Below are 26,164 nucleotides of genomic sequence, written 5' to 3'. Positions count from 1 at the left end.
GATGTTTCTAGGAAGAAGTTGCTGCGGCTGAGGTCGAAGAGGTTGCTGCCTGTGTTCTCCTTTAGGATTTTGATGGACTCCTGTCTCACATTTAGGTCTTTCAACCATTTTGAGTCTATTTTTGTGTGTGGTGTAAGGAAATGTGTGGACAGATTTTAAAACCACCACAGAAGATAATCTTCATGGGAGGATTTGGCCCTTCAGGTTGGATTGGTTTATGTAGAATAGGTGTTTCAGGCTATAGCCAAGGACTTGAGCCAAGATGTCACGTCACATTGGGGTGACAGAGGTCCTGTGGGGAAGGAATGTAGGGCAGGGAGTATGACATAGTAGCTTTGGAGCCCTGGGACCTGCCACTCTCCAGATGTATGATCTTGGGGACACCTCCTAACATCCCTGTGCTGAGTACCACCGTAAAAGAGGGAAAACCATCACTTTCCTCATAGGATCATAGTGAGATAGAAGTAAGTTAGCCCGTCTAAAACACTTAGAAAACCACTTGGCATCTTAAAAAGTGATCAATAAGTATTGACCACTACTTCTGGCATTAGCAGTATTGTTACCATATGTGGATTCACACTCTAACTCTTCATTCTGCTCTCCTTAGCCTACGAAATCCTGTTGGGATATCCTCTTCAAACTTGCTTAGTTTTTTCTCCCTCTAGAGCTTTATTCTACATCCCTCCATTCACACGTGCAACACTTGTCCCCCAGAGTATTCCTGAACATGCAGAGATGCTAAAATCCCTTGGGAGAGAGGGAGTATCAGAAAGCTGCCAAGAGGGTGCCCACCCCAGCAGGAAGGAAGCGTGAGGGTTTGGGGGGGCCCTCCCAGCACGCTGGCGTGCCTGGCTGCTGAGGCGGTTCCAGTGGTGAAGCACTGGGGACAGATGCAGTTCTCACAGACGTTTTGTCTAGGAAGTTCGGTGTCTTCAGAAATCCAGACTCCTGGCCGTGGAAAATGCAAAGGTCTGAGCACAGTAGGCCTGCACTCCCATGGCAACCATCCGCTGGGTTATGTAGCAGCAAAGGCTTGTCTTCTCCAGGAAGTCGAAATCTCTGGTCTTAATCCAGGCCCTCCTGACTCATTTCTTCACCTCCGTGGCCCTGGAGGGTGTTGAGTTTGCAACCCCTCTCTCCAGTTAGAGGCTGGCACTCTGAAGTTTAGTCTCGCGGTATAAACTTCCTTAGGAAGGACCGCCACCTTCATGATACGCCATGCCTCTGTCACAACGGCCACTGAGAACTATAGCATGAAACTGCGCAGGAATTCCGACTGGGCAGAGATTCTTGTCTTACCAGCTAGCTGATGAGAACTTTGGAGGGCAGCTAGATGACATGGTGTGGAAGGAAACTTGACAGGTCACATGTGTGGCGGGAGTGGACATTATGAGAGGTGTTACCTAGTCAAGGCACACAGGTAATGGGAGTTGACCTGAGCTAGTCCTGAGCAACTCAGAAGACTATTCCAAGGTTTGTAGAGTGAAAACTTGGACATGATGTTCAGGATGATCTTAAGAAGAAGCAAAAAGCGATCACTTCAAGGCTTTTACAAAAATGCGTCTGTGACTCCCAGGAGCTTCTACTTTGGTAGGATATGAACAGGCTTGAAATAGATGCACATTTATGAAATAAATCCTAACTGAGGGATATAGGGGGGAGGGATGGGCTTCTGCAAATAAAGGGATTTTTATTTTTATCCAGGTGTTTCAGAGCATAAAGGGCAATTATGTGTTTAGGGAAAAGAGGAGGAGGCTCTAACATGCCAGGAAAGCAAATACTTCTCTGAATTATATGGATTCCAGGAGTAGGTGTGCATGTGGGGCCCTACCAGGTGATGCTCACTTCCCAGCAAAGCTATAGAGATCTTACATAGTTCGAGAGCTTCTCTCCCTTGCCTACATTTTTTTCTTGGTTGTTAAGCCACCCTGTACATATTCCCTTGGGGTACATTTTATTGTTGACTATTAACAGCTCAATGACACCATTTATTTACTTGAAAAGCAGAATAAATGTAACTTTTGAGATAAATGTGAGGTCACTGCTTACAACTGGGTCAGTGTAGTATCATGGAAGTTAAACATCATCTTTTGCTAGGACTATAGACCTACATTTTTACTTATTAACCATCTTTTCAGGTTTGTCTTCATGTTACTTGTATTCTGCTTTTAGACAGACTGGGAGGCCACATGGGGATTCAGATTTATTGAGCCTATCTTTCATTATGCTGAAAATAAGATTTGCAAGTCATCTTCTAGATGGTCCTTCCTTAGTTTTCGTTTGCAGCTAATAAACCAAATGGAGCCATTTCAGTGCTGAGAAGCTCGTTTTCACCTAACAAACTATCATTTGTCATTTATAATGGACAGGACCCAAGGTAATAAAGCATTTGGCTTGTTTTCCTCTTTCTGCCTTTACCTTGGATGTAGATCCAGACAGTTAATGAGCAATAATTTCAGATTCTTAGGTGTTAGCCATCTCCCAAAAAGAACCAGAGAAAGAAGTATTTGATAATACTCATTAAAATGGCTTGAACTGACAGTGTTCACAATTTTTTTTTACTTTTATTTCATTATTTAACTCAGGACTGCGGGTATGTTATAGAGAAAGGAGAACTAAACAAACAATTAACCTTCCAGTTCTAGAAGGTTCAGATGAATGGACTTTCTCAAATTCAAGCTGGGCTGGTCAAAATAGGATGTTGTTATCAGTCTCATTAGGAAATGATGATTCACTCAACTCATGGTATATGGAGGAGAATTTATTTGCAACGAAATGCATAGTGAAGGTGTGGGTAGGGAGTATAGGAACCATAAGAGAAAGTGCAGGAATTGGGAGCTAGCAGCCTAGGACCACTTAGATCCCTAAACCAAAAGGAAGAGAGAATGGGGTGGTCACTTAACTAGAATAAAATGTCTGTAATGAAGGCCTTCTTAAGATGTTCGCATCTTAAGACCTTTTGTGGAAGGACACACTCACTCAAGACAGCCTCACTGGGAGGAACCTGGAGGAATGTGAACACCCGGACTGCAGGTCCATCTGCACCTGCAGAGGCTTCCCAGATGCCAGACAGAGAAAGGAGCCCCTTCCTGTGGTCCCTAGAGTCAGCCTTCTAGGTTCCAGAGGAGCAAGGTGGAAAAGGGTGGGATGGGTCAGGAGAGGCACAGGGATCTGTAACACAGGTCCCAAATAACATCTTTTTGATAGTTGGTTGAACATGTGCCTCAAGGGATAGAATATTTGGGAATCCTTTTGTAAATAAAGTCTAACAACTTGAGAACTCCACTGAAGTCCACAAAAGGTTAACCATGGGTGGGAGAGGGTGTGGCCAGCCAGTGATTTAGACCACTTTGAGGTGAAAAGAGTTTTGTTACATTTCATTCCTAGTAGGCTGTGGGGAGTAATCTGCTCCAGACATGGTATTCTGACATTTGCTGAACCACTAAATAAATGAATCAGACTTCCACACAACAGATTACAGCAAGGTCAGACAGTAATATCACAGTAATTTTAGAATATTGTGTTTAGCTCAGGATATTTTTTGGTGACAGTGATATCGGATGCTGTTAGGAGTTGAAAAATGAATTCCGTAGATTCCTCTCCTCCTGATATTAAATACTACCGGGCATCAGTTCTGTCCAGGCAATTTAGAGGAACCCTAATTCAAATGGGATGTTGATCTTAAAATTACAGAGGTTTTAATGGGTAACTTTCTTGGAGGTTTTTTGTTTCGTTTTGTTTTGCTTGATTTACCTGAATTTAAACTTTTGATGCTAAGAAATATTATCTTCAATGACTGTTTTGTGTTTAAGATTCTGGGTGTGAAATTTGAGGTTGAGGTCCTTTTACTGGAATGAAAAAAGAGTGGGAATTTAGAAAATAAACTGGAAGCAAATACAGAGAAAATTTTTGGCAGTAAACTGATTTTCACAAATATATTGGAATGATCTGTTATGAGAAGAAACATATGTATGTGTTTTTAAAATGTGCTTTATTTTACATAAAAATGGTAACAATTTTTATATAAAAATTTTAATATAAATTTTAGTACATAATACATAGCTTGTAACTATTAAGATCTTAGTTGGAAGCTTATATTTTGACTTTTCCCAGTTACCTCTTTATCTATTAGTGGTTTTGATATAAATTTTTGTCAATCCTTTGTAACTTCAGAAAACTAAATAATCAAATGGGTTTATCTGAACAGATGTATGAAGCATCACAGAATCATTATATGCCACCTTCATCTTACACTAGACTTGTTATTTACAGAAGCAGTGGGTTTTGCTATTAACTAAATTTATCTCCATTTCTCTATGGCGTGAAGTGTGAATCTCTGTGGTCCTAAGTTTTGGCTCTGTCTGCTTAGCTAATTTTGTTTAATTGATGTCAGTCATGAATACAGGCAAAGAAATCACCCATGGAAGCATTTTCCCCCCTTTCTTGTAGGAACAGTTATCCTGTGAAAACTATTATGTTGCAACAGTAGATAGATAGACATCTTGTTTATAGATTAATAAATGGCTCTTCTACCAAGTTGCCAATTTTATGGGTATTCTCTATATTAACTCTCTAACAAATGATGATGGAATATACATATTCACATTCATCAAGATGACATAAGTCTGAAATGATGGGACAAAATACTACTCAGGAAGAATGTGCCAATAAATATTCTTAATCTGCACCAATGTAGCTCCCATTACAAATAATATATAGATATTACATTGTGAGCAATGGGTATCCTCCCTTGAAAGCAGTTATCTGTTAAGCTGGGAAAGCAGTTTTGTAACCAAAATGATTCTTAACAGTCAATTCTGATAGTTGATTTCTTAAGTGAGAATTGTATGCCTCTTTTTTTTTCTTTTTTTTTTTTAAGCCTTTGATGCTTCCTGGTGGATGGGTAAGACCAAAATCTCCTTGCTCGTTTTCTTTTTTTTCCTTTTAGTTTCAGATAGCTCTGTGGCCAAATTACACATCATAGAAGTTTTTGCAAGAGCTATTTTGAACACATGACACTCAAAAAGAACCATATATTTGCCATTCTAGGTATCCAAGTGGTTTTTGTAATCTTAACAATGGTTCTGATTCTCAGTTCAAAAGGATGTGGGAGATGTCTCTGCAAAGAATAAAAAACACGTCTGTGCTGTTCCCTCAAATACCTGTGTCCTTCAGTCCTTTTAACTTCTTGTCTCCTGTGCCTGCTTATAATGCCAGCCAATATTTCCATCTTTAGATTTTTTTTTTCCTTTTCCTGTTTCCTGTTAATAGCTGACTTAACCCCAGCCACAGTGTTTACTAGCAAGTAGGGAACCATTTGTATTGACAAGGGTCCTTGGACTGGCCTTGGCATTCATGGTTGGTGTTCTCAGTTACAAAAGCCTTCCAGTTTTGCAAACACTTACTTATAAAAATGATTCAAATAGTGACATGATTGGTATCTTTGGGGAGAAGGACCCTAGGTCCATGTGCCATTCAAACACTCAATACACCAGCTCCTGAACTCACTGGCGATCAAACTTCCATCCTTTTGACTCTTGTAGAAAATGACTAAAATAGGATGTTGCAAATTAGGGCACAGATTGTTTGCTAAAGCTCTCATAAGCTAGAATCCATACTGTTTCATCAGATGACTTTTTTCATAAAACATTACATAGGCCTAGAGCTTCCCAGGACACACACTGGAAAGCTTTCACTTTCTAACAGGCATTCATCTGGGGAGGAAGTATGGCTTTATAATTTCTATGGTGCAGTATTCATAGTATTTTTTCAACCTGTTAAAATAACCAAGGCACCTGGGTGGCTCAGTCAGTTAAGCATCTGACTCTTGATTTCAGCTCAGGTCATGATCTCAGGGTTTTGAGATGGAGCCCCACATCAGGCTCTGCACTGGGTGTGGAGCCTGCTTAAGATTCTCTCTCTCTCCCTCTGTTTCTGCCTGCCCCCCTCTCCCTCTCTCTCAAATAAATAAAATAACCAGTTTTTATAATGGAAGATGACTTTATCCTATCTAGTGCTGGATACTCGTTTTTTTTTTTTTGGTTTTTATACACTTAAACATACATAATTATTGAAATTGTAATGATTATGCTAGATGTGAATTAGGTTTCCTTACTGTCTAATTTTTCTTTGTAAAGGAATGGCAATGTTGACATGCAGTTCTGATTATCAAAATTTGTGTTAAATGACTCGAAGATTAGGGAGACAAACATAAAACACAACTGATGTGACTCTTTTCCCCCACTGCCATGACAGGCATTGTTTATAGGTGGCAGATCCCTCCCACTGAACCAGGTCATGGCCCTAATCTTATTCTCAACACAGTACTCCAAATAGCCCCACAGAGTTACTGTACCTTCCAGTGACCATTCCATCACCTAATACTTAAAATCTGTATCAACAATTATGTCTCAAATGATACAATTCTCCATTAGAATTTTACTGATCATCGTTAGAAATAGTTAATATTTCTATATTCTAATAATAATAACAGTGGCAAAGGGATAAATTTCAGCATGACAGAAATGAGCAAGAGGGCTTTTCAGTCTGCAGAGAGGGGTCTTGCAGAGACATCTATTCTATTTCAGGACAGACTCTAGGTTTTGAGGGCCAGGATCCACTCTTACAGCATCATCATCACTCTATAATCCCATCTAAGTAGGGATTGTAAACCACAAGCTCTGGACAACGCTTTTATCAGTAAACAGGAAACATTGGGTGGTGCAGAACCAAAACCCATTGGCCCACAAAACTCTAAAAGATATCTGACCTCTGATCCATTTTAATGGGGCACTGAGATTTGAAAGCAAGAAATATGTGGGCACTAGAATATAAGACTCAGAAATGTGCCCTTGAAATTTAGAATAGAAGCAAAGTAGAGCTGGGCTTTTGACTAATCATGGAAGTCACTGGTTATAGAGAGATAGCTAGCGGAAGGAGAAAGACCATGGACTTTGAAGTCAGACTAGCTTGGTCCAGTTTATGGCTCCATTGCTTCCCAGCTCTGTGCCCTTTAACAAGTTATTTGAAGCTCTTTGAGCCTCAGCTTACTTCCTAGGGGAATTACTAGCACCTAGGAAAATGAACATGCAATGCATGTTATTCCTCCATACCATTTTACTTATTTTAGTGAGGAGAAGATTTCAGGATATAACTCGAGAAGGAATTCAGGAAGAAGAGAATAGATCAAGGACAAATTAGACACATTTCTCTCAGTTTATTCTGGCTGTTCTCAGACATCACGCCTAATGGAAACTTGGCTCTCCATCCAAATATTTTTCATCCACATGTGCTTTTTCCATGCTATCAGTTTTGGAATAACTGACTGCAGAGTAGGAATAAAATGGTTAGGTTTATCTCAATTAATTAATGCCAAAATGTTTGATAGGAAGTGTGATGTTTAAAATACTTCCTTTTGATTCTGAGATGATTCAGGCTGGATTGTGTGAACTCACAAAGAAATTAAAGAGGGCAGAGTGAGAGGGTGAGTTATTCAAGAAATACTCTTGTTCTCCTATCATTCCTAGAGATTTAGAGGGTGTGTCATTTGCTTCAACCCAGCGATCGTAGTGCTTAAATTCACACAAAAGAAAATAATTTCAAATTTCAAGAACAAACTAAAAGTAGAAAAGCAAGCCAGAGCAGCTCATCCTAGTTGAACTGAGCTGTCGGCTTATTTGTAAGTTTACAACAAAACCCAAGATTGAATTCCCCACCTGAGTCACTTCCTTATTGACTGAATCCATTTAGACTCCCCTCTCATTTAGCAGAGTATTTTTATTAAAGCCAGGCATACAAACATCAATTATCCAAGCTGCATCTAATTTCCTTCACCATTTATTTTCCTTCGTTGGCTGCCAATGGATTAGAAGACATGATTAGAATTCAGCAGGAAAATAAAAATAACAAAAAAGAGAAAAGCAGTTTAACAAAAACAGATGCTTAACCAAGAACAACATTCAGAATTAAAATAACTTGTGATTAAAAAAATGTCCTTATCTCGCCTAGTATAAACATGCTTGCTTGATTTTTCTCTGCATTCCTACTGTGATGGGACCAAGTTAGCATGCTGAATTAGAACAAGCAGAGGCAAAACCCAGTAGTTGCACTGACTGTGCTTAATGTATATACGACAATATGTTTTAAATGCAGTACAGTACTTAACCATTTGCAATAACGGTCACAGAATGGCTTGCTTATTGGTGAAGTTTTATTTGTTTGCTTCCAGCCAACATTAGGGAGAGAAAGAGAATAATGAAGAGGCATTCAGGACAGCTTATGAATTTGTGAAAGGTACAGACTTTGTTTCAGAGAAATGATATTAAAGTTGGCATGGACACATTCATTTAATCAGCTGCTACTACAGTGATGGCAAGAACATGGTGCAACAAAGGAAGAGAACTTAAGATAGGAAAAGTTCTACCAGAGGGATTTCCAATGATGCAAAGGCAGCAGGGTGGTGGTTGCAGTGAACTTGAGGCTAACCATGAATCAAATCATGTCTGTGTCAGGAGGTGGCAAACTATGGCTTATGGGCCAAACCTGGCCCACTTGCTTTTTTGTAAATAAAGTTTTATTGGAACGCAGCCACACCTATTCATTTACATAGTGTCTGTGGCAGCTTTCATGCCGCAATGGCAGAATTGAGTGGTTGGGACACAGCCTAGTCCACAAAGCCTGTAATATTTACTGACGATCCCTTAAGAGAATGTTTGCCAGCCCCCATATGTGTGGTATATGTCAGTGGCACCCCTAAGATTGCCCACGTATTATGGTAAGGTGAAACGGACCTTGGTTTGAACTGTGACTTCTTAACAGCTAGGAGACCCTAAATTCTGTGAGCCTCAGGCAGTTCATAAAATGGAGGTCATTAAACCCATCTTATAAACTTAATGTAAATATACTGTGGAGGCTGAATGAATGATAGTTCCCTTCCCAGCATACCTGAAGGCTGTGCAGTTGTCTTGAAACCAGAAGCTTCTCAAACTCCTTCTCATGGTGTTTATTCTGTGAAGACTCTGCGTCATTTGGCCCCAGCCAGGGTGGTCCATCTCATTTCCCACCACTCCACTTCTCAAGCTCCAGGTACATGGTACTCTGGGTTCTATTCAGTTTCTCAAATCCACCACGTTATTTTTTGCTCCTCTATCTTTGCCTGTGATATCCTCTTGTCTCGAGGTACTTACTCTTCATCGTTCTCTTAATTTCCATAGTCTATTCCTGACCGTCCTCCTGATTCCAGATTAAATGTCACTGCCTATGAGAGGCCCTCCCTGACTACTCAGTGTAACGTGGGTGCTGTTCTGTGATCTCAGAGTACCCCCTATTTTCTCCCCCGATAACTGTTATTACAGTTTGCAACTTTAGATACAAATATAGAACATTTTTGTCTGTTTTTTTTTTTCTTTAAATATCTTTTGACAGCTTAGCTACTGGATACACTCAATGGTTAGAAGAGTGCCCAGGAAAGAATAGGCCCTCAAAAGTTTATTTTGAAAAAATGACTCACTTTTCATTGAGCAATCTGGCATTTCATTAAAAGTAGTCAGGATAGGGTCACCTGGGTGGCTCAGTCGGTTAAGCGTCTGCCTTCGGCTCAGGTCATGATCCCGCGGTCCTGGGATCGAGCCCCGCGTCGGGCTCCCTGCTCCGCGGGAAGCCTGCTTCTCCCTCTCCCTCTGCTGCTCCCTCTGCTTGTGCTCTCTCACTCTCTCTCTGTCGAATAAATAAATAAAGTCTTTTTAAAAAAAGTAGGATAATGTTGAAGAAAACTGAATTTTTGATCCTGATGACATGCTGGCTACATCATCAGTACAGGATTGTTTGTATCTCTCTGAACTTACCTTTCCTCATCTGAGGATGGGGTAGGCAGCCCCTGCTTCCCATGCTTGCGGTGGAGTCAGCGGTGGTAATGAATGGGGAAAATAGTAAGCATGGTACATACTGTAGGTCCTCGTTTGCTGGCTCTGAAAGATATTTGACAGTAGATGAAGTGATGGACCCAGTGATTCTCCAGGACTTTAGTACCTTCTGTGTTCTTATCTGTAAAGTGGAAAATAATTATACCCACCTCATATACTACTCATTTGTTAAACACGTTAATACATGTAGAATAATTAGAATCCTGTCTACCATCTGCTAAATGCCCGGTAAGCATTAGCTATTGTTGTTTGTAACTATTATTACTCTTGCTTTCTTATGGACACTTTTCCCAGAAAAGTACACATTCAAACAGCATTTTATAAATAGTTGCAGAGAACTCACAATTCCCCTGAAACTCCTACTCTTACCATACGCACAGACGCTATGTGTTATCCTTTACCATTATCTGCCTTTGAGGACAAATCCTAAAGGAGCGTTTGGTTGTAGGATTTAATCTAAAATTATCCAAAAATATTATTGTGTGTGTGAGTTTAATCTGTCTGGGGTTCCCTAACATTCATCAGATACTCAAAAAGATGATGTTGCTGAAAAGGGTTTTAGCAGTGATTCTGTTGGTTGGTTTGTTTATTCGGGGTTGAAAGGAGCTTGATAAAGCTTTTTGCTTTTGAAGTTCATTCTTTACTTTTATTTGTGGACTCAAATCTGCAGCCAGAGTATATTTTGCAAAGTCAAACACACACAGACATTTGAAAAACCCGCATTTGGCTGTCCGATCACCTGCACAACTGCCAACAAGCCACTGCAGACCTCGGCGTGGGAGGCGCCGTCTGGGGGCTGGGGGCCTTCGCAGTGTTTCTGGCACCGGATCTGCCTCACTAGATGATCTTCAACTTTTCTGAAACTGTAAATAGCAACTCTTGTAATTCTCACCTGAGAATTCGGAAAAGCCTGTTCGTAAAAGCACTTAGGAATCTTCCAGGAAAGTCTCTTGGTACCTAAATATACCTAACCACTGACTTTTTTTTTTTTTTTAAACATTCTCTTTGCCAGGAAAACAAAACAAAACAAAAAGACTACTTAGAGTTGCTATTGGTATTGTCATGGAACAACAGTTAGTGATTGTAATAACGAATGGACACGTGAGGCACACATCGAAAATTGGACATGCTTTATAAATGCTAAATAATAATAATGATGTCATGAGGCTTTCATTTTCAAACCATCTTAATTTCATTCTCAGTTTGAGACTGTAGATTACAGTCGTTAATTATAGAAATTGACCCGGAGTGAAACCTTAAATCAGATTTCCACTGAAGTGCGTGACTGCAGCAAATTACTTTATAGTGGGAGAGAATGGCATCATCTCTGGTGGAGTGGGGTCTTCCCTCCACCCTGGGTGGTGATTTTCGTCTCCGTGCTCTGTGGTGCAGCAGGTGTTCTAAACAATCCCCTTTCCCTGAGCTAAGCAGCTTGTGAGTACTGCTGTGTCTTCCTGTTCTCATAGAGGTCCTAACTGCGTTGTTAGTATTGGTTAAACTCTCTCCTTCTTTCTTCCACACCAACTTTCCCTCTCTCTCCCTTTTGCATTCTCAGCCTCTCTCTCTCTCTCTCTTTTTCTCTCTCTCCCCCTCCCTCTCTCTCTTCCTCCCTCCTTGTCTTATGCTCTCCCATGGACTGTATTTCTCAGCTCATGTTTGCTCATGTGCTTGTTCTTTCTCTGTCCCTCCCTGCCTCTCCTACAACTGCCCCTCTAGCCCCCTCCAAGGGAGACTGCTTTCAACACCTGCCTTCACGCAGCTCTGGAAAGGGAAGGAATAAGCAAAAAGAGCCAAGTTCTCATCCCTGGCCTCTGGCACCTGCAACTCTGTAACCATACCATCTTGTGCTACTTCCCCATTTAGTCTGTAGATCCTGAACTAACTAAGTTGGGTAACCCCTCTCTGCCTTCATCCTGGCTGCTCTCTGCTACCTGACTTCCTACTCTTTCCCTTTCTTTGTTGACCAGAACATCACCTCTTCCATGGTAGCTGTCTGCATCGCGGCCCCACCCTGGGCTTAGTTCTGTGAATCATCTATAGACTTTGGGTTGTAACTGCCATTTTACTGGTCTGGCTCTCAAACTAGTCTTTGAATTCTTTGAGGACAGTGATGATATCTTATTCATCTCCATATCCTAAGCCCTTCACTCTGTACCCGGTACAAGGAGGATGGTCATTAAACATTTACTGAAATTAATTTAATTCATTCACTCTTGAAACCACCATTTATTAGATGACTATGCCATGTCGTGGATTGCGCTAGCTGTCGCTGGACAAACTACATGGTCTTGTTGTGGAGGAGCACAAAGGCGATCCCCACAAGGGAGTTGCACACTGGGGATGGGGATGCAGGGTGAGAGGTGAATAAATTCCACGGGAGAACAACAGTCCGTTTCTCAGTGAGTCTAACAAAGGCAACTGATCATTCCTCCACTGTTGGAAAAAAGGGCTTTTCCTTGGGTTCAGTGCCAGTGCACATGGTTGGCTTACTTTCAGGTACAAGTTGCTGAGTGAAGGGTATCTATTTTTAATGCCCGATGCTGTGAGATACTGACATATGAGAGCCTCATGGAAGCTGAGCACCACCAAATCCAGAGCTCAGATTTGACACTCACTGCAGGGCAGGCACCCACGGAAGAGCACTGAGTCGTGGGGTCCTGGGCCTCTTCCCTTCTTCTCACTCCCCTACTCCTTCCTATTTAGGTGAATTCACATGCTTTTTTTGTGTGAGCTATAACTACCCTATAAAGATGGATGAAACCAAGCTGTTCACCCTAACTTGATGAGGCGGGAAAAGCTCACCAAGAAATTGTTGACCTCTGAATTCATCTTTAAAGAATGTACAGGTTGAAACGTGGCAGAGATGTACATGTGGCTGTGTGTACTTTACTAGAAAAGCCTAGTCCTTGTGCACAAACCTGCGTAAGCCTCAGCGGTTCCCGAGTTTCTCTCTCGGGCCCCGTGGAGTCATTATTGCTCTTGAGTGTTTTTTATTCCATTGTTTTGGCAAGTTCCTCTCCATCCCACAGCTATTTGGAGACTACTGCTGTACCAAGCCCCGGTGCTAACAGCATTTAATAGCTGTCATTAGAAAGCAAGCTTCTGCTTACCAGTCAGCCTGCTGTGAATGGTAATGGAAGGTTTCTGTTTGGGGAGTGGCCCCAATCTCTAATTGGTTTGAAAAATATTGCTCATTTATTTTATTCTTAAGACGTTACCTTTTTATTGAGCTTCACTAAGTGTGTGCCTCTGTTCTGTTCTAATTCAGCATAGCTGTAGTGTACTGAGAGAGGTTTTCTACTTTCTTACATGTTGTCTAGGTAACTTGTCCATGCTCGTTGTTGCTTGCTGAAATAAATGCATGTATAAATGTCCGTTAAGTTCCTTACAGGCATGTGCTAAGCATTTCATGTGTATTACCTCATTTAGGGCTCTCAACAACCTTAGAGGCTAGGGACTGTTACTCCCTCCTTTTAGATAAAGAAACCATGTTCAGGACAGGGTATGTCCCTTGCCCAGGCTTCCAGTGCTAGTAGCTGGCATGCATGAAGAATGAGAGCTGACTTTGAGCCTCACCACTGCAACATGTTAGCTGTGTAACCTTGGAGCACATCATGTGAATTCTCTGTGTAGCTTTATTAGCTACAGAGGGCTAACCTTCACTGGGCTGACTGAATAGGGTTCAGGCAAGGATCAAAATTTAAAATAAGGGTTCATGTTGGGTACTTTCTGAAACAGTTAAGTGCAGAACACATGTAAGACATTCTTTTCTTGTATGTTTTTTTTTTTAAGATTAATTGAGAGAGAGAGTAGGGGAAGGAGCAGAGGGAGAGAATCTCCAAACAGACTCCCCGTGGAGCGTGGAGCTCCACGCAGGCCTTGATCTCACGATACTGAGATCATGACCTGAGCTGAAAAAAACAAAAGTCGGATGCTTACCCAGCTGAGCCACCCAGGTGTCCCTCCTCATATATTTTGTGAAGTTAATTTAGCATATTGAAATAATAGGATTTTAAAATGGCATGCAGCACACATATATATGCTTTGGTGTACCCTAATTTAATTGTGATGCCATCATTGGAATTTTGATGCCTCCGGCTTGATGAATAGCCATTTTCTGTGGGTGTTATCAATTAATCTAGGTAATGAATTCTCTTCATTATCTTGTTCTTCTGTTAATTATACAGGATTTTCTTATACCTATTTATCAAGTCAGTACGAGTCTATTTTTTTTTTGCCCACATGCCTTTGAATATGGAATACGTACAAACAGGTTAACATGATGGGTTTAAATTTACATTTCTGAAAAATTTCCAGTCACTGACTTAACTTTCCTCAGATCCTTACTTGTGGTGTGAGTTTGTATCTCATTCTTTTGGGGCTCATTTTTTTAATCAAAAATGTTATCTAAGATAATTAAACTATTTCTGGCTTTTGAGAATATACCTCTAGCATATCGAAGAGGTAATAAGGAAGCATGGAAAAACTTGAATCTTTACCTACTAAAACAAAACAACAAATAATCACTACGTTCCTACTTTTGAAATACTCCCTAAAGCTTGTGACAGATAAAAATTTAAGTATAAAACATGGGGGAGGGAAAGAAATAAGTACATAAAATTTTAAATGACAGTACTCATAAAGGAACAGTTCTAGACAACAATATAAGAAAAAGCAGAACAGAGTATGTAATAAATGAGTGGTGATTGATTTCATGTTGAGTTCAGAGAACTGAGTGATCAGAGAATATGAGTTAATAGGGTAATGATATATTGCTATTTACTGATTCAGTACTAAATTTTAACTTTTTTAACATTTTGTGGGCCTTTTGTCCTATATTTTATATTCTGTGGTTAAAAAAAACAGCAGTAACAACAAGTCTTATTCTAATTGTCTCTATTGCTCAGGCAGTTAATTTTGAGAATGCCGGCCAACAGCGTTTTGACGGGCACCTTACTATTTTGGATTTCAGGTGGAAGCCATCCTTGTCAATATTTTTGGTGGAATTGTCAACTGTGCCATCATTGCCAATGGGATCACCAAAGCCTGTCGAGAGCTGGAACTCAAGGTGCCCCTGGTGGTCCGGCTGGAAGGTGAGTCAGTAGATTTCCACAGTGCCCAAGATCAGGTGCCCAGCATGTTTTGCACATGCAGACTTCCTGAGACAACGTAAAGAAACACTGGGCTAAGTAGGAGGAAACAGATGTTCTACAGAAATACTTCTCTGAGTCTCTACCAGGCTGGTAAGGACTGCCTCTCTCCAAGATTGGCATAGGTTATGATTCTCCAGATTTTCTCAACTCATTTCAGGTATGGATCACTTCATGAGGGTTAGTGCTTTGAAACACTCTGAGAAATGCTACTCCAAGATTTATTCATCATGGGAGAGCAATGGTTGTTGAACCTTTTGGTCTTAGAACTCCTTTACTTGTTAAAATTGAAGACCCTAAAGAGCTCAGGTTTATGTTGGGTTATAACTGTCGGTATTAATTGATTACATAATTAAATTATTGAATTAATAAATTAATTTGGTAACAGGTATAACTACTTGGAACTTTTAAAATACTTTTTCAACAATAATTTTATATTGTATATTTTATATATAAATATATATGCTATACATTTTATGAAAAATAACTATCTTTTAAAAATTTTAGTGAGGATAGCAGCACTGTTCTACATTTTTGCAAATCCCTTTATTTACTGTCTAGCTTAATATTTGCTTCTGCATTATATCTGTTGCAATATGTTGTTTGGGTTGAAGTGTGTGAGGCAAATATGGCCTCATGGAGATATCTATTTGAAAAATGGAGGGGTTTTTAATAACCATTTCATATAGTTGTGAATTTTCTTTATTGGTACTACACTAAAGTTAATAAGTTACAGTTTCTTTTTAAAGATTAGTATTATGTGAAATCTGAAAGTATTTCAGTGGACTTCATACTCTGTTATATAAAAATCAATTGATCTGTCTTGCACATTAAATGGATCTTATACATGTATGGTTTGCAGTACCATGCAAATGGAAAAATATTGAATTATGCAGATCTTCCAAAGGTTGGCACATTTCAACACACAATATCAAAAAATTCATATTTGTTCCTATCACACCATTCTCATCGGCAAAACGTCTAAATATTGGGATGCTATCAAGGTGGTAGATGCAGCTTTTCCAGAAATCTAATTTTCACTTTAAATAAGGTATAAATTTTATCATCAGCCGCACAACAGTCAGCTGCTTTCCTCAAAGTGACAGCCTCGCTTCACTCGTTTTGGAGAAAATGGGTGCCACATTCCTAAGTCAGGGTAACCACAGTGTGTCCGTCATTCTTCCAAGAAAATATAACGTTCCATAGAGAAGTGGGTGGTTTAGCTTGCTACTCAGACAGTTGCACAAACGCATATCGTAGTTCAGGATACACCAGACTTGTTTTATGTGTACTTGCCACTCAGTCACTCAGAGTATTCAAAAGTCCTATGCTCAGGAGTTGAGAGTTAATAAAATTAATATTCATTTACTGTCCATCAAGGACATTCTTACTTGCAAGTGGCAACTTCTTATTCTAAGTGCGTGGTGGTGAAAATACAGTGGCCATTCCTACAGCTTGGTGCCACACCTTTGATTCCATGGTAACATGCCAGTTATTTTACCCGCCCCTGTGCTGACAGAGAATATTGTTATTATTATGATAAAAGTAGTTTTTACGTCAGGGACTTCCCCTGGGGTTCTGTGGACCACACTTTGAAAACCACTGTAGTAGAGATGCAAAAACAGGCACTCCAGTATGAGAACCTGTGCCGAAGGCCTGTCTACCTGCTCAACAAGTTCAGATTACAGTGACCAAGCAGCCCCAGGAGTAGAATTCTGCAGTGCTGTTCTTGGGACAGCTCAGTTTCCCCACCTCTGTGCCAGTGCCATAATTCCCTAGACACCTTTCCCTCCAGATCAAGTCCAGGGATATTTTGACCCTGCTGTGTATCCCTGTCCTTTGAGGTCAGGATTCTAGAATAGTTGCAGCCTGTTTTGTTTTGTTTTCTGTTCGCCTCTTTCTTTCTATTTCCTTTTTCTCTCACTCTCTGCCATTCACCTTTCTCCCTGAGACTCTCTGCCTTACAAATGTAGGTCTGCACCATATGAACATATGAATGAATTAAATCTTCTTAAAAATGTAAATGCGACATAATTGATCCCTATAAAAATAATTTCAATAAAAGGGAAATTACTGGAAAGGCTGCAATGAAAAAATTGATCAAGAAGTTAGTGGGTTCATCAATGTATGTATAATTCTGATTAAAATGTGGATGTCACAGTGTTTTCAGGGTCCAGGTGACCAATAACCCTCAGGTTCTAAAAGTCATCTCTGCTTGTGTTCTTCAAGGGGAGCAAGTCTCCTTAAGCAGATTAGACTCGTGTCTGTTGCTTAGAAATGACTAGAAATGAGGATATACTTTTGTGGGCTCCTTTCTTGTGATCCCCTTTGTGCCTGAGTGGTTTAGTAGAGGCCCATAATTATTAATTTTAGGTATATTCATAGAAAAGAAAGTTACCCCAGTTTACTTTTCTACTTCACTATTTTTTCTTAAAAAGGAACACTTCTCTTATTTTCACACTGCACTTAGTGTTCCAGAAGTATTAAATGACCCCTCTCATTTATCCGTATTGTGTGTATCTGGATAATACACATGCTGAACTATGCAAAATACCACGTCCAACGTTTTCTCCCCTGATAATCTCTGTTGCCTGCCTCAGAGGTCTATCTGAGCCACTAGGAAGAAGCTTTGAAATTTCTCAGTTTGTTAGACAATCAGATTTGTATCTTTTAAGTTAGTGTACTTCCAAAATAGATGCTTGTGTTTTTTTTAATTCATTAATTAACATAATAAATACTATGTTTGGGTCATTGAGCTTTAGATATTAAGTAGGATGTGTAGAAATAGAAAAAGCCATGTTAGTTAGTAGATAAATGGGGAAATAAAACAAAAAGAAAAAAGAAAAATGAACAATACAAGATAATAGATTCAAAATGTTAATGGGTGTTGACCTTAATAGACTGCTTCTGTCTTAGTAGCGGTAGCCATTGGGGCATCCCAGAGAGCTACCAGCAGAGCTTGTGGAATCTTTGCAAATATCCATACCTTGCAATGTCCACCATGCAATGTACCATGGAGAATTGAATGTGATGATTTGAGAAGAACTCAAAAAGGATACTGTCCCCCCAAATTTATGTAGACTAAAAATATCCATGGTGACCTCGTTGCCACTCCTCTCCTTCCCTGGAATGGCCCCTATCCCATAAGAAGCATCGAGAGCCTTTTATCAAGAAACCAAAAGCAGGAATGCTTTTGACATTTCTGGAGTTCTACTGGTGTTCTTTTCTTCCTCTTGTAGGAATTAGTCTCTTGTGTGAAAAATGTCTCTTGCACTCAACATGGTTTGTATGAAGGTCACTAATATCCATATGTGATTTCTGGGAAACCAACAGCCCACACCAAATCAGACCTGTCCCCACGTTGTGTTGGTACAAGAGAAAAGTGAAGAATTCTACTTTAACTCTGCTCTTGGCACTAATCAGAGATAACAAAATGAAGAAAATCAGTGATGGTATTACCCATAAAGGCCCTGTAAAAGGAACTAAAGAGAAAACAAGCCAGTGCTCTTTATGTTAAGGGAATGCAGACTCCTGTAAAATGTGTCCCTTAAGCTGAGTGCCTGTGTAGCTCAGCCCACTTTCTTTGGCATAGTCTCCTTTTTAAGCTTACTCAACATTGACTACTATAATTATAGTACATTTAGAGATGTGAGTTAGCAGAGAGATATTATAAAAGGAGAGTTTCCAGGATGAGCATGGAAATAAGATTTGAATCATTGGAAAGGAAAGGGGAGGGAATTTGGTAAAGGATCAGAAGCAAGGCATCAGATCTGTTCCATACTTCGCAGTTGGTACCAGGACCATAATAGTGGTAAAACCTGAAACCTAGGACCCGGGTAGATCAGAAGGCTGTCCTGGAGAGAGTAATGTGGCTTTGCAGCAACATATTATGGCTGGGAAATGAAGTGGGAAAATCATGTCAGTAGCCAGAGTCTACAACATTAGCTAGAATCTAAAAACCCAGGCAGGATTGCCATGTAGACTAAAAGCAGAGTAGACAACAGCAGAGATGGGAAAGGAAATGAGAGAAAAAAGAGGGGCATTGGGTTTTAAATCTAATGACCAGGAGAATGAAGGATGGTTGACGGACTGGGGAAGGTCAGAAGTGGGAACCAGCTAGAGAGAATGGAAGAGTATAACGTTGGGGTACAGTCATCCTTAGTTGAGATGAACCTATAACATCAGATGGAACACGTGTGGAGGTAGAGATGGAGGAATTTAGCAAGGAGAAATGTGATAGAAAAATGGGTAAGTCAACCCATTTTGAAGTCCCCCAGTAAACCACACGCAGGTCTTGCTGCCGTAGAAACTGTTCTCCTGCAGTACAGCTTAGTTAAAAGGAAAAACCAACCCAAACCAAAAATCTCCTGTCACAGAAAGTCTGGTTCTCAGTGCTTCCAGTGGGGAACAGTTGCTAACTACCAGGACCTTTTGAGGAATTTCTCTTAGACTCAGTATAAATCTTTCATTAGCTTTCTCTGGGCTGGAACACAAATTCTCCCACATATGTCTGTGCATTCAGCCATATTTTACCCAACCTTAGAGCATAATATGGATCTTTTTTTTCTGAACAAACAACTCTTCATCATCTGTGCTAACAGAGGAAAACAAAGTGGTATAAAGAGGCAGGAACATTTTGGACAATTCTACTGGTAGTTGCTATTTAATTTGATTTAACACTGTACTTTCTGTTTTAACTGATGAATTTTTCAATTATATTTATTCATATTGTTAAAATTGGTTCACATTCCCAGAATGTGCACCATCATCCAGCTAGTGAAAGGGAGATGGGAAAAGGTGGCCATCATCCCAGCATCTGTGATAAAGCTTAGTGACACATAAGAGCTAGTGTGGTAGAAGAATTCAGACTGGGGTCTGAATTACAGTAATAAATAATTATTATTGCTAACATTTGTTAGTTTGCTAAGTTTCAGAATCTCTGACACATGGCTGTATAGTCTAAACAAATGTCAGATTTTTAATGACCAAGATAACAGGCATTTCAAAAGCCAGTAACAGGTTTTGTTAGTAGTAACTACTTCCTATAAATAAAGAAGTTAGTTTTGCTTGTTAAGTGGCCATTTAGAAGATCCAAGATCCTTGCCATAATTCTCATTAATCTGTGACCCATATTTTCAAGACTCCGTTGCCACACACAGTGTATTAGAAATGTTTTGATGAGGAAAGTTTTAATCAATCAAATCAGGCTTGATTTAGTGGGATTTTATGGACAAATCTTTCTTCTCAGCTGTATAAGTACAAGCTGTTTTACCAGTGGGTAAGGAAAGGATTACTCTCCTCTTTGAAGATGGTAATTTTGTAATTACATGTATTTACTTGCCTTATCACAACAGAACTCACCAGCTGAGACCCAGGATTATTTTTTATTTAAAAGACTCCTAGGTAAATCGAGCAATTGCATTTTGGGGGGAAGTTTAGTTTTTGTACACGGTTGTTTCTGGCATGAATAGAGAACAAATAATCTGAGATTTTTTTTTTTTTCCTTTTTGACGTGTATATATACTTGGCACAAAAGTTACCTAGATGGTTAATTTATCCCAACCCATGATATTTTTGAAAAATGTACAAACATTTATTAACACCTTTGTGTACTCAGGGTGCAGAGATGTTTTAGCCAAAGCTTTGGGTTTTGTATGGGCAGTTTTACTGTTCTAGATCAGGGCCCGCCAATATCTTTAGAGAACTTAAAAAAAAAAAAAATCATTTTTCCTTATTGTCCCATTTAAATCTGCAGCAAACTTCTTTAAAAAAAAAAAAAGTATTTCATTCATTTATTTGATAGAAAGAGAGAGCACAAGCAGAGGGGGAGGGAGAAGCAGCCTCTCCACCGAGTAGGGAGCCCAATGCGGGGCTCCATCCCAGGACCCTGGGATCATAACTTGAGCCTAAGGCAGATGCTTAACCGACTGAGCCACCCAGGCGCCCCTGCAGCAAACTTCTATATCTCAAATAAGTCTAAAGAGGAATTTGCTTTTCTCTCAGGTGTTCATTATGATTCCAAGTTAAGCTATAAATAACAATGAGCCTGGATGATTGGTAGATTGGATCCTTTATCTCTTAGCCAAATCTTTTCAGTTTGACTCTTCCATACAGTACCAGAAGGTTTGTTTCAGCAACATAAACATTTTGCTTCTCTTTTGACAAATAGCTTTCGAAACAAGAGTTCCTTGTGGGTTATCTTCCTTATCCTTGTCAATCCCTCTAAATGTGCCCTTAACTCCCTTTACAGTTGTTGAGAACGTAAATGTCTCTAAGTCAGAAACTTTGTATCCAGTTTCTTTTACTTTCTCCACCAAGGCACAGGCACCTCCTCTGTGTGGACCTGACCTCATTGCTGCTCTCTGCAATAGGGAGGAAGTTGAGCCCCAGCCAGAGCAATGCGCGTCAAGTGTCTTTCTTAGCGCAGACACAGTAAAGTTGCTACATGATGCTTTGGTCGGCTCAAGGGGAAAAGAAACCTCCAAGTGTTCGGAGAGTTTTCAGCTGTGTCTCCACACACTTGGTGGCCGTGCATTCTGCAAGTCCTCTCTTACGGGAGGGTGTGAGACCAAGAGGAGGGCAGCAATTATTCCTCTGATTCCCATCAAAAAGGCAGCCTTGGCAGACTGCTGTGGCTGACTAGCTGGAAAAAAGTTTTCGTTCAGGATATCTGAGCCCTAGGTTGGAGGCTTCCCCTCAGAGTCCACAGAGAATTAGGGGCCGCTGGCTGAGTGGCGGCATGATCCTGGGCGGAGTGAGTGTGGATGCCCAGCAGCGCCTGGGGGCTGGCTCTCTGTCCCTTAACACCCCCTGGCCTCTTTGCACATTTCCCAACGTTTGGTCTGTACTGAGTTTTTCATCTTCTCTTCCTTGCTTAATCCTGGTGGACCTGTCCCCCCACCCCTACCCCCAGCCTCTCCAAGCACGCCTTTCCCTGCTCTCTACTCCTGCGGTCTGGAAATGTGGCTTTGGGAGGAGGGGCCAGATCTTCTCAGCCAGTGCACACCCTATTCCTCACCTTGCTTTCTCCTCTCCTCATCTCCTTCCTCCGTCACGGTCCCCTGTGGATGCACCTTTTCTGGGACTGATTTCACTTCCTGTTGATGTCTGTCACCTCTCCTCCCTCCCAGTCACTGGCATCTTCTCCCTAGTGTTTAATTCATCATCAGCAGGTTAAACCAGAGGACACGTTGGAGACAATCCTGCTCTGTCATAGAGCCTTAAATCCTCTCATTGTCTAAATCGATAAACACTTCTGAATGTTTAAACTTTGCTGCATTTAAACATTACACCAAGTCTCACAGGACCTAACCTAAGGCATTAGGGTAGTGAAAGCTTTTTTAGATCAAATATTTAAGTTTCCAGACAAACCCACTAGATTTGGCACTTTGAGTTTTCATTTTACTTCTAGAGGGTTCATGTAAGTAACTAAAATGTTTGCCCTGTTGGGCATCCGCTGCCTTACACAAGAAAAAGCTATTCAGCACCCCTTCAGAAGGTAGTCATCCAACCGGTCCACGTTGTTGGGGTCTTTCAGGGGACCCAATGGATCCTTCCCCATGTGGGGAATCTGGTAAGAAATATGACAAAGATCTAAGATACCAAAATACCACTTTCGTTACCGATGAAGGTGAAGGATGCACCTTATTGTATACCGACAGTGATCTTTCTTACTCTGAACCCCAAACACACCCAGTCACGGACACCACGGACCCAGAGTGGCAGGATGGGCTCCCTGTGAGAGCACAGTCCAAAGGAAAGGCAGCAGAAGCTTCTGGGCTACACATGCCATCTTTCTCCTTTCAAACATTCCAGTCAGAGAAGTGTCTCCACTGCCAGTGCAGAGCCAGTGGTAGTCAGAAATGAGACCGGGGTTGTTATGCTCTGCCTGGAAGGAAACACCTCTTGAATGCCATCCATGTGATTAGTCTGCCCTGGGCATGGGCTGCCTTTTGGTCAGGTGGCTTCCTCAGTCTAGCCAGTGGTCCTTCCCTCAAAAACAGGAACCTGAAGTTGTTTCCATGAGGCAGTTCTAATAAGGAGTGGTTTTAGAGCATGGCCAGTCTGGGGGCTGGCGCATTCTAAGTCCTGCATCACGACACCACCGTCTGCTTCGTGGGTATTTTCTGAGTAGTCAGTTGGTTCATCTCTTCATGCCTCAGTTTCCTTGTATAACACTTGAGAGTCGTATTTGGTCAACCACCCAAGAGAGAGAGAACACATTGCCATCAGGAAAGGGACACCCTGGTAGATCCTGTCTGTCCTATTTTAGAGGTGGCAGGTGGGTCCTGTTAATAAGACTCTCCCAGAGAGTCCCAACTTGAGGCTGCCCAAAGGCAGAGCTATCTAGGAGGAAAGACTCCACAAGAATGTTTGAGAACAGGCAGGACAAATAGCTTTCATCTCCTGCCCCCTTCTCTTTATTGGCAGTGGCTGCCTGCAGTGCTGTGCCAAGAAAGATGTTGAGACTATAGCCCAGCTCAGTGGCAAAGAGCTCTGTGGTCATTGTCTTCCACAGAGGTGGGAGCAGAGAGCGAGCACTTGAGCCAAGTGCCGTCCACTGGAACCCAGCTGTCTGCAGCATCAGAAGCAGGAAGCGGGGGCTGCCAGCTGAAAAGGGATGAGATGAGACTGGTTCTTACCCCACAGCCACAGGGCCAAACATGTGGATTGTAGAAACCAAGGGTCTGCAGATTTTTTCTGTAAATGGCCATATTTTAGGCTTTGTGGGCCATGGATCCACTGTTGCAGTCACTCACCTCTGCCATTGTAGCATATAAGCAGTGTGGACAATATAGAAAGGAATGGGCATGGCTCTGCCATGATAAATCTTCATTCCAAAGACAGACAGTGGGACGTAAGCTGCAGCCTGGTGTGGGTAGAGAAGAGGCCAGCAGCGAGACCTAGAATTCTAGAAAGTCCCCATGGTCTCTGAGTCTAAAGCCCCCTCCATCCTCAGCTCTGAATGGTTTTGTAAAAGTCAAGAAAGATTTGGGTGATATTAAGCTCTGAGAGTCTAACTTCTCAAGGAACGGTTTAGCAGTGAGATCTCTCAGGCATTCCCCCACACAGGGACGGAATCACGGACAGCAAATGCACTGATGCTCCTTCGCGGGCAGCCGTGGAGGTCCGGAGTCGGGATTCCAGACAAAAGTCTCACACCGCCAAAATTACCTTTGAGAATTCCTGAAATCACCCATGTGTTAGAATATACATGAATTGAAAGCCATGAGGTAGACTGAAGGAAGACATGAAAGGAAAGTCCATGCAGATGTTTAGGTGTATAGAACATCCTTTCTTTACAGGAATGGCCCTATTCCTAGTAGGTACAGAATTGTAGGGCATTCTTGCTTGCCAGAGGATTCATTCCATTCCTGTTTAATAGTAAGCCTCCCATACCAACATATATATATGTTGCTTTTTTTGAGGATTAACATAGTTGAAAGCAAAAGCATCAGCTGCTCGCATACGCCCTCAATGGTTATATGTTAGACTTGGTCCTCAACCTTGCTTGCATGATCCTAAGTCCAGGCACACCATTCCTTACAACCTGGCCATCAGCTTTCTGCCACTAGAGGCGGGCTCCAGCGGGCATCTTGAGAATACCTGCCACACTCCCACTCTCAGAAGTGGTTTCTTCTTACCATGGCAGAAGAAATTATCGAGGAATAAAGGGGTACACAGGATATAGTCCCATAGGATATCTTGAGTCATTTTTTATTTTTCTAAAATGTGAGGGATACAAGGCATTTCTGAAAGATACTCATCCAACTACAGTAACTTCCCAAGGTCACTCAACTTCTCGGTGACCAAACCGGGTGTAAAGTCTCAGTTTTCTCATCTGTGAAATGGGAATGTACATATGGCAGTCTCATGGGGTTGTTGTAAGAAGTAGATGAGTTTTAAAATAAACTAGACAGGCCCTGGCTCAGTAAATGTTAGCTGTCACCCAAGCTCTTGTTCCTAACTCAACTGAGGCAGGGACTCTGGGGGCTGGAGGCAGTGTGCTGAGCGAGGTGTGAGATACTGGGTGTCCCTCGTCTCAACAAGGGAGGACTGCTGATGCAGCGGGACTTTACCTCGGATTCTCAATGAATTATTCCATTTTTAACAGTACAATAACAAGACAAAAGAGATGTGATAAGTTATCTAAATTTACATGTCACCAAGAAAATGGACCTCTTCTATCTGCTTGTCACTTAAACGGAGAATAATGAAAGAGGATCAAGGGCAAAAGGACAGAGAACGTTTTAGGAGAGATCTGCTGCTTTGTAGAATTTGGTTCTTTCCACTGACCTCCTTTCTCCCTGGAGTGGAGGGGGGAAAGATTCCGTTGCTTAGAGCTGGGGTCGAAGTATTTATCGATTTATGGGCCCTACTGACTCTGTCACAACAGTTCTGCCATCGACAATCTGTAAATGAATCACTTTGGCTATATGCCAGTGAAACTTTATTTATGGACACGGAAATTTGAATTTCATGTAATTTTCATGTATCACAAAATATTATTCTTCTGAATTTTCCCCAACTATTTAAAAATGTAAAACCTATTCTTAGCTGATTTAGAACAGCCTTGACTTAGAACACCAGACCGAGAGTCAGACCTGTCATGGTTCACTGGTTATTTGACCTGAGCAAATCATCTAACATTTCTGGGCCTCAGTTTCCTCTAGTGAAAACAAGAGACTGATCCTAAAGGTTCTCTAGGATTCCTTCTAAAAGGCCAGGTTGTGTGGTTGTCATGTGGCTTTGCAGTCAGATAAACCTGGGTTCTTAATCCTGGCTTAGCCTTTAACTTGCTGGGGTCATTGGGCAAGTTCCTAAGCTTCCCAGTTCAATTATTTCATCTGTAAAATGGGGATAAAAACGAGGTCTTCTTTAGGGTTGCTATGAAGGTTGTGAACCCCTTAACTCATGTACCCAACAGACATTAATTGCACCTAGTGTATATTCAATAAGTGCCAACTATTGCATTCTTAAAAAAAAAAACAAAAAAAAACCTGATTTCCTATTAAAATAATCCTTTAAAAAAAAAAGCCCAGCTCCCATTTACATCCAGACTGGAGAGTAGTTTTGTTCATAGCCCTGTGATAA

At 41.1% G+C, this 26,164-nt stretch overlaps 1 protein-coding gene across 1 annotated transcript in view; it reads left to right on the top strand.

The window, feature by feature from the left end:
• The window catches only part of SUCLG2 (succinate-CoA ligase GDP-forming subunit beta), a 244,413-nt gene that overhangs the window by 210,412 nt on the left and 7,837 nt on the right, over nt 1-26,164 (top strand). Inside the window, exon 10 of the mRNA XM_081820393.1 lies at nt 14,893-15,013. Within this exon, the coding sequence (XP_081676519.1) occupies nt 14,893-15,013 (121 nt within the window). The remainder of the gene's footprint in view (nt 1-14,892; nt 15,014-26,164) is intronic.

The sequence above is a fragment of the Leptonychotes weddellii genome, chromosome 1, assembly GCF_054177405.1.
Source record: "Leptonychotes weddellii isolate Sample4059 chromosome 1, ASM5417740v2, whole genome shotgun sequence".
NCBI classification, from domain to species: Eukaryota; Metazoa; Chordata; class Mammalia; order Carnivora; family Phocidae; genus Leptonychotes; species Leptonychotes weddellii.
This window is presented reverse-complemented; position numbering and strand designations above follow the sequence as displayed.